A 9,167-nucleotide genomic window follows, 5' to 3' on the forward strand; every position below is an offset into this window, starting at 1 on the left:
TTTATAATAATGATTATTATAAATAAGAATGTGTTATTATTTATAATAACAATACATTATTATAAATATATGAATAATAATAAAGCACAATTGTGTGTGTGTGTGTGTGTGTGTGTGTGTGTGTGTATGTGTGTGTGTTAAATGTGTCCAAGAGTTATGTCACAGATTAATGATGTCTTGTATAAATATGCAACTACAATGTTTGTGTGTGTGTGAAAAAAATCATCCATGACGCCTCAATTTTCTTTATTGGAATGTTTTATTCTTACATTCACAATCATGTATAAATACTTCTATATTTATATATATACAGAGCGTAAATGACATATGAATAATAGGCTACTGTGATAATGCAGACAGTGAATGTTGAGGACCCACAACAATAGAGAGAGACCAGTATTTGAAACAGATCTACAAAGCAGCAACATTTTCTTTTACAATTTAAGCCTTTTTATTTAGTTAACCTACAGTAAAAATGCTTCCTCAGATTCTCTCCGGACAAAAGCAAAGAAACCTGCTGCTGAAAGGTAAATAGATAGATACCATTTAATCTTTTATTACAGAAGGAAAGGAAAATCAGAAGTTCTTCACATTTCATCTGGCACTGGAGCATTTACAGTGAGATATTTATATTCATTTGAGAGCTGAAATAAAAGTTTCAGGTAGAATATGGCCTTCAGCTCTAAAATACCTATGTTTGCAGTTCAGCTTAGTTGGACTGAGCATGTGCAGAAGTTACGTATTAGTAGCTCTGGTTAGAAGAGAGTCCTGCTGCTCCTTGATTTCGTTCACAGCTGCGACTTCCTCCCAAGTTCCCACATCAGCTAACAACAGACATGTATGTTTGACCTATTTATATCCGTTAACAAGCAGAAATGTCCCAGCATTAGTTACATCCAGAGACAGTACGATCTGGGATCTGTGTTGCCAGAGTTTGTGGCAGCAGTTCGTCTCCTGAGGCCCAGCCTGTCGAGCAGCAACCACCAGGTGCCTCTGACCTTTTAACCTCAGTGTCATTTTTTTCACCCTTCCTCCATGCCTTGTCCTACGGAAGATTATTAGGGCCACGATAGAGAATTTTCACAAAAAAGTTTTTCGACTGCATTTCCACTTTATTCTAGAAGCTCATAATGAGTAAAGTCCTCTCTTTTTTTTCTCCCATGACCCTACACTCTTCCGTAGTGTCGAGCAGCAACATGCCTTTCACCTTTTTACCTTTAAACCTCAGCTGGCATTTTCTCCTCAATTCCTCCATCCCTTGTCCTCCTTTAGTGTCTTTACGTTAAAGTTTTTAAAGGAATCATTAACGCATGTATAAAAAATATATCTTTACATCACAGCCCGTCTTCACAGCTCACAGCGGTTGTCGTCGGTCTTGTAGCGGTCCATGATACTCAGGACGTCCTCCAGGATGGAAGGTCCCAGGTCCAGGTCTAACCGGGCCAGAGAGTCCGACCGCGACACCCCGTTTGCGGTCGTGTGGAAAGCCGTAGCGCAGGGCGAATCGCTGCTTTCGCTCCTCAGGTCCTCGTTGCTCAGGCCTGCATCAGAGTCCAGGCTGAGGCCCCGCCGGCCGGCCAGGGGCCCGCAGGTCTCTGACATGGAGTCCTCTGAGGAGACCTCGGAGAAGGAACCAGAGGAGGGGACCAGTCTACGCACGTTGGAAGAGAGGGAGATGTCCCGGCAGGGCTGAGACGCCAAGCGACCCACCACACCGTTGTCAAAGAGTGTTAGAGTCGGATGGTGCTGCTGCTGTTGGCCTTTACGAGCGCTGCCCCCGTTGGCCTGTTTGTGGCTCCCCTCTGTGGGCTGGTGGTGCTGGAAGTGGTTCTCCTGTCGGGGAGGGGAGGGGTCGTCCAGGTGGAGCCGTGGGGGTTTGGGCGGGGCCTGCTCGTGTGCGATGAACACAGGCATGGAGATGGTGGTCTTCAGGAGGCCAGTGGAGGAGTGCTGGTAGTGGAAGCCATTGTAGGCGTAGCTGTGAGCGTTGTCCTGTTTGGGGTTGAAGTCGTCCTCCACGCTGTGCGAGCGCGCGTGTCCGTTCTGCATCCGACTCAGCGCGGCCGGCAGCATGCTCATCTTTCCCTGGAGGAAACCCACGTCCCCAAACATGTCCCCCTCGCCCTGCGGCCCCACGTGGGCGCTGTGCCGCACGTCGCCCAGCGGGGGGCTGATCATGTCCCCAGAGAGGACGTCCCGAAGCCTCAGCCTTTTGCCCTTTTTGGGAGTTGTAGTTTTTAAGTACATGGGCGTCTTGGCCGGCATTTTACTTCTGACCGGTTTTCTCTTAAACCAGTTGGATATTAATGCAGAGTCAACAGCTCAAAGTAAACTCACTTGATAAGAAGTGCGTCTGGCTTTTTTTTCCACGCCCAACTAAAAAGGGATCCAGTCTGTGTTGCTTCTCCGAGTTGAGTTTACAAGTATTTAGGTCGGTCAGTGTAGCGATAGCAACCCCGGGGGTGCCTCACACGGGCATGTGACTCCAGGGGGGGAGAGGAGGAGAAAGGCCTTGACCTCAGCTCAGCTCCCTCTGTCTCGCTCTCATACTCAGAGAAAAGCCATATCCAAGTAAACACTGAGTCCACTCTTTATCCCTCAGCAAACCAACCAGGATGAAGGGATTCTCCTCGGCGTCTGCTGCCGAGGGTCAATCCGTAACAAACTTCAGGAATGTGACTTCAAAACTCTGGAGATCTGTGGGGAGAAACGAGAGGAAAGGGAGTTAGAAAGAGATGAAGAGAGGGAGTAAAGGCAAAGGGATATAGATGTGGGGAAGGGGAAGGGAGTGGGCGGGAGAGGAATGAAGACTAGGGGAGATTTATAACCTTCCTCTTTAGCAAGCCCGAGGACATATGATGGAAAACACTCTAAGGGAATCCTGAGTGTTTGCTAAGAGGGGTTTGCCTTGCCCCAAAATATGTGACTTGAGGACTCGTGGCTGCTCTAGGAGTGAGTCAGTCAATGAATCAGTGCAGATAATTGGTCATGCATTCCCACAGATCAGGATATCTCCCCTCTACCCTCAGTCCAGTTAGTGGAAACACAAACAACATGCACACGGGAGAAATTGTTGGTTTACTTTTCAAAGAAGCTTTTTAACAGCGTCCTGTTATCAGAGAAGAATCTTTTAAGTGTCTTTTTCTCCTTTAACAAACACTGTGAGTTATGGGACGACTTGCTATAGGGCTGTGATCTCCTGATCCCCTCCATATCCTAAAGTTTCTCTGTTATTTCACTCTTTGAACATACAGACGAGCTCTGTTCTGTGTTCAAAGGTTTAAGATATGGACCATTTGAAGAATGCAGCAGACTTTAGATTGAAAGGCCTTAAAATGAAGTATGTTTATAATTTAAAAAAAGTTGAAGCGAATTTGTCAATAAAAATGTATCAAAAATACAGTTTTTTATCATTCTATAACTCCCAGGTCTTGTGACTAGTGTGGGAACGATGTTTGGATCAAAGTGTTTTCATCATTGCTGAATAAAATAAGTGAAATCTTTGAGCAGAGGAGCAGAGAAAATGTGATGATGTTTATCTTATGACTTTAGGTTCTCATAGTGATTACTGAGGAATGTGTGAACAGTTAAACACATATTTGCTGTTTGACACCTTTTCTATAACTTTACAACCTCACTTTGACACAGACACGTAACGTTGCAACATCTGCATTGTTTAGTGTTGAATCTTTTACCTGAAATGTCTAAATTGCCTTTTTATTTGTTCAGTTTCTGTATTAAAAGTCGTATCATCAGAGATTTCTGCTGACAGTTAAGGTTCACACACACACACAAAGGTGACTGACTTCCATGGAGATTTAACTGTGCCGTGTGAGTGTGGACTGTTTCTCTAATTTAATATAAAGATTCACAGATTCACTGACTTTTCACAGTTCCAATCCGATTCCAATACCTGCATTTAGGTATCCCATACTGATTCTGATGTTTTTTTTTCTTGAATATGATTATCCTTATTATTTTTGCTGTTGTTTGTACAGCTAAAATAAAGTAACCTCACAAAGTATTATTACACAGAATCTCTCAGTTTCAGTTTTCTACACTTTGAAAAAGATCAAATAAATTGTAACTTTGAGCACAGCTGAAAACCAGCATGTTGGTCATTAACTTCTGTTCATGTCAGTGACTTTTGCAGCTTATTCTATTAAATGTTTTTATCCTCAGAGAAGCAGAAGCCTAAAGCAACATTTAATTTCACTTTTCACTTTTGCAACAGAGTTTAAGGACGTTAGACGCCTCAGGGCAAAAGCCGTCACCAACTGCAAAACCAGGTATCTAAGTTCTTTCCACATAACTGAATCCAGGACATGGAAAAACTAGAACTTCAGGTCAAATGTTTATATTGCAAATCTTTTGTTAGAAGTCCAACCAAACGTGTTTAATTTGCATGAAACATCACTGTAGCATGAAGAGACATGCAGACAAGTCTTGACTGGAATAATCCTGTTTTTCACAGCACCTATCATCGCATCAAGAAGTTGAAAATGATTTTACAAATGAGTGTTTGAAGTGTTTAAGATTCACTGAAAACTAAGTCAAGGTGAAAGACAAATACAACAAGTGATGACTAAAAAGTTGTATTGATGCTATTCAATCAAGCTGACTTCACCGTGGGCACAAAGAGTTGAAATGTATAGAACAGCATCCATACTGGGGATTCATGTCAACCACGCAAAAGGTCCCAGTAAACACTGATTTAGACAACAAAGGACATTTAGGGAATTTCTAAAACTTGACACTGGGATAAGTGTGGTTAAAGAGTCAAAGTTTCTTATCTGTGTTGGTCTAAACCAAAGGATTTGAATTGACAGACAGGTGAAGTATTGAGTAACTATCTTTTGATGAGTCATCACCACCGTAGCAGTAGGAGGGAGTGATGACAAATGAGATTAACTTCAGACACATTTACTGTCTTTAGCTCAGTGACGACACAAGACTGAAGAGGTTTGATATCAGTCAATGACGAAAAGCTGATAAATCACCCAAACAACCTCACCACTCTTGACACTTACTGCTAATGCACTTTTTAATTGGTGACTTATTAAGGCCATGCCTATCAGTCGGTATCTACACAGCTATTTGGCTGATTGCCATGGAATTCACTTTAGACATTCATGGTTCTCAGTGGATGTTTCCCGCTGACTTTGGTGATCCTTGTAACTTTTCCTCTAACGCCATAAGGTTTTAGGTTTTCGGTGCTTGAGCAAAGGTACTTTGTTACTTCTTCACATTAAGCATATAATTGAAACACTTTGAACACCTTAATATTAGGTCAAAAGTAGAAAATATTTAGACTTTAGTTGAGATTAAACATGGTTTCAAAGTTAAAGGAAACATCTCTGGAGCTAACAGAATATCACATATTGTTCATTAAAAACCGGAGTATCCGAGGACATAAGTCCCTAGTCTTTACTTTTCTAATGTCTGTTTTTCTTTCCACTCTCTTCCCCCTCTCTCCAGCACCACAAGCCAAAGACATCCATCCACCACAAATGAGAAAGAAAACAGTCTCTCCATATTGAGTGTAGGAACATCTGAACCTCAGACCCATTAGAGAAGACATCTTTAACAGCTCTGTCTAGCTTAAGCCACTGAGAGTCATAAAGAATGAGACATTAACTTGTCAGCGCCTCGTTTTTTGCAAAACGAATAAAAAACTGAAAAAAAAAACGTATTATGTATGAAGCAAATCCAGGCAAAGAAGTGGAACTAGTGAACGATTGGGAAGTGCTCCGTCAGCTCCATTAAAACCCATGAAAAATAACCAGACTGTGAAATGTGACAAAAGTACGACCACATCAACCTAAAAACACATACAAATAATATGAGCCAAGGACTGAAATAGCCAGAGGTGGAGCAACAGTTGCTGTTGTATTTCTACGATATTATAGTATTATTATATAAGATAGTTCCAGTTAATAAAGTAGAGGAATGACCTTTAAATGAATTGTTCATCTAGGCGGCCCTAGACTTTCTGGTTTGGGCCACTCCTCATTATAACATATTGCTCCATCACGTAGCTCTGAACCAACTTGTGTGTTGTAAATATGACTTGAAGCTCAAATAATAATGTCCAAATCAGCATGTGTAGACGTGTAAATCCATTAGCGCTCTTCCTGTTGATTTCTTCTGAGGAACTTGTTAATCTTATCATTTGTATTGACAGTAAATTCCAGACTGTTTGAATCATCCACCATGCAGCACGTAAGGACATGACATATGGCTGCTGCTGCAATATGTAAACAATTAGAGCACCTTCTTTCTAGCTATCGGAATGTTTGTTTGTCCTACAGTTCAGCCATTAAGTTTCCCAGCTTTTATCTCACTGTCTCTCTCACACACACACACACACACACACACACACACACACACACACACACACACACACACACACACACACACACACACACACACACACACACACACACACACACACACACACACACACACACACACACACACACACACACACACACACACACACACACACACACACACACACACACACACACACACACACACACACACACACACACACACACACACACACACACACACACACACCTATTACGTTTACTCCCAGCCCCACCCCAAACAATAACCTGGACCCTAAATCTAAGGTCTAGCTAAGGTCTTCTCTCTGCACTTCTATGTGACTATATTTTAAACACTCCGAGCCACAAGGGACAAAGTGCAGTTCACTGGCTTTCCTTAATGCATCACCTTTCCTGGAAGTGGGAATTTGGGACGCTGCTGCTGCTGCTGCTGCTAATGATGCAATCAGACCGATCTGACATCTGGTCCTGCTCTCAGGCTCCATTTGTTGCAACAACAGGGACAGACACTCACTGAGCCACCAGTGAGTCCTGTCATCTTCTGGGACAAATTCAGATGAGCACGCATGAGCTCACCATGGCACTCCTTTAACCTGTGCAGACTCTTGCATCACAGCAGGCAATTGTTGACCAAAAAAAAATCCCCTTTTCTTGTCTGCCAATCCGTCTGTTCTACCATAAAGGTAAAGGGGATGTTGTTTGATAGTTGATGTGACCGTTTCCCCACAACATTACACTGTGTGACTGTGAGTTAATGATGAATCCTTTTCCTGTTAGTCGGTAAGGTGTATTCCATTTTTACCTCAGACTAACAATTAAACGATGAATAAGCTCAAGTCCTGAGGAAACCCTGTGAGACAACGTCCACTCAAATGATTCAGATTTGATTCATGTCTCAGATGATGCTGAAAAAAGTGATTATTGGATAAGACAATGAAGGACTGTAGATTTGATCGTTTGTATTGTTGTGAGTTATCTCTTCTTGTCTGGATCTTGTTATTGTGCTGATAAATTGAGAACAGGTCTTGGACCGTATTTTTGTCTCTCTTTAACCACAAATCAAAAGCAAAAACTGATCAACGTCTGAGTCCAAAACCCCCAGACAGAAGAAGAGATGAAAGAAATTGAGTTCAAGAATAAAACTGTATTTAACTGTGTCCGTGTGTGTTGTGTAGCTGCAGCCTCTGAGATCACCAGCGTCCTTCCTGAAGGCTCTGACTGATTGCTACCAGTGGAACAAATCTTTTCTAGTCTAATCCACACAGACAGTCACAGACACAGCAAAGCTATTCCCAATCAGGATCAAATACATCAATGCTCTCATTGGCTGTGGATGAAGGGACCCTTTTTTATCCTGCAGCTTCTAATTATTAATACAAATCAGCTGTTTTTAAAAATACAATAACATTAAAATGATATTGCCTAGGATACTGGCTTCATGCAAGCTTCTGCCCTCCTGACTTTGGCATTAGCAAGGTTTTATTCCCTGAGCTCTGCAGGTAGCAGCAAGTCTGACTCACTCACTGGATGTTTTGAAAATGCGTAATATTTCCTCATCACTGATTTTTTTCCTCCAATCTTTTTATTTTTTTTCCTTCTTTTTGGTGAATTTCCCACAGGAAACAGCTAAACCTGAAAGCTTCTGTAACCCTTAATCTGTTTAAAAATGTAATCAACACACAATTTAGAGAGGGTGAGATTGTCCAGTATAGGCTAAATGTTGACATGGATGAATAAATATAGCCTACATTTTCATGCAGGCTTTAAGAGGACAAACACACATATCCTTCATGTTACTTGAAGCTACCACAACAACTGATCATATTTGACTATTTAAATCATATTTGAAAACCCTAAAATTGAGATCACGTGAGTCTAAAACGTTGAGTTAACTTTACTGAATCTACATGACAACATGCGCAAAGGGAGTGTCACTGCGCGCAGCATGTTTGAGGCTCTTCTATTGACAAACAAAATGTTACACACCACACCAGTGAGGTTTTTTCCTCTTTTTGTTATTCACACAATAGAAAACAGTAGGTCTATTCAACAGGTTGGCAGCGAGCGACCACCGACCACATTTAATTATCCAATGAGAAAAAAGAAAGAAAAAAACACACAAAATAAGCCCCAAATAAAGTTATTTTAACAGTGATATTTACCTACAAAGTGAATGGCCGCTCCGTCTCTTCATTAAGGGAATACAATCACGGTAGGTCAGTCGTACAATCCACCGTTAGAGAGCTCAGCTTCAGGACAGGTAGGTAAACCTCTTACTGGTGGGGCATTAACTGTCTCTGCCTGGACGGGGAAAGTAAAAAGGGGGATCGGCTTCTAGACCGAGGAGCGATATCAAACCAGAGCAGTTAGCACAGAGGACATCTGGTCAGGAATTTCAAAATAAAATCATAATCTGGGAACACGTGCTGTGAGTGGACACCATATAGTGTATATAAAAGGTGGACACCCAGGGCCGTCTAGCCTATTTGGTAGGATGTTTAAATAGGCTAAGGGGACAGGGAATAAAAAGAAAGAAAAATATATATCTAATAATTATGTGTAGCCTACATTTGCATAATATACGACTTGATATAATCTATAATGTCTTACTTTCAATACCAAAATTAGGGTCCAAAGTCTTAACACATTTATGATACAAACATTTTTCATTTTGTAAGTCAATAAATACTATGTAGGCCTACAGGTTTTAAAAATCCATTTTCAACATGTTTTTAAGAACAAAATAATGTATCATAAATCAGTCAATTAAAAACATATGAACAAATGTAATAACCTTCATAATAGTGCTGAGAT

At 41.4% G+C, this 9,167-nt stretch overlaps 1 protein-coding gene across 2 annotated transcripts; it reads right to left on the minus strand.

The window, feature by feature from the left end:
* Positions 1-255: 255 nt before the first annotated feature.
* LOC307271474 (cdc42 effector protein 3) lies at positions 256-8,655 on the minus strand. 2 transcript variants are annotated; one of them, XM_080053951.1, is made up of 2 exons: positions 8,516-8,655; positions 256-2,697 (listed from the first exon to the last, which is right to left on the minus strand). In XM_080053951.1, exon 2 carries the CDS (start codon positions 2,263-2,265, stop codon positions 1,348-1,350), a length of 918 nt encoding a protein of 305 aa, XP_079910077.1. In that variant the 5' UTR covers positions 2,266-2,697; positions 8,516-8,655; the 3' UTR covers positions 256-1,347. The 2 variants fall into 2 exon arrangements, with proteins under 2 accessions (XP_079910077.1, XP_079910078.1); XM_080053952.1 differs by having other exon boundaries at positions 8,520-8,618.
* Between the last annotated feature and the right edge of the window lie 512 nt (positions 8,656-9,167).

This window comes from Ammodytes marinus (genome assembly GCF_949987685.1).
Source record: "Ammodytes marinus genome assembly, chromosome: 3".
Classification (NCBI taxonomy): Eukaryota; Metazoa; Chordata; class Actinopteri; order Uranoscopiformes; family Ammodytidae; genus Ammodytes; species Ammodytes marinus.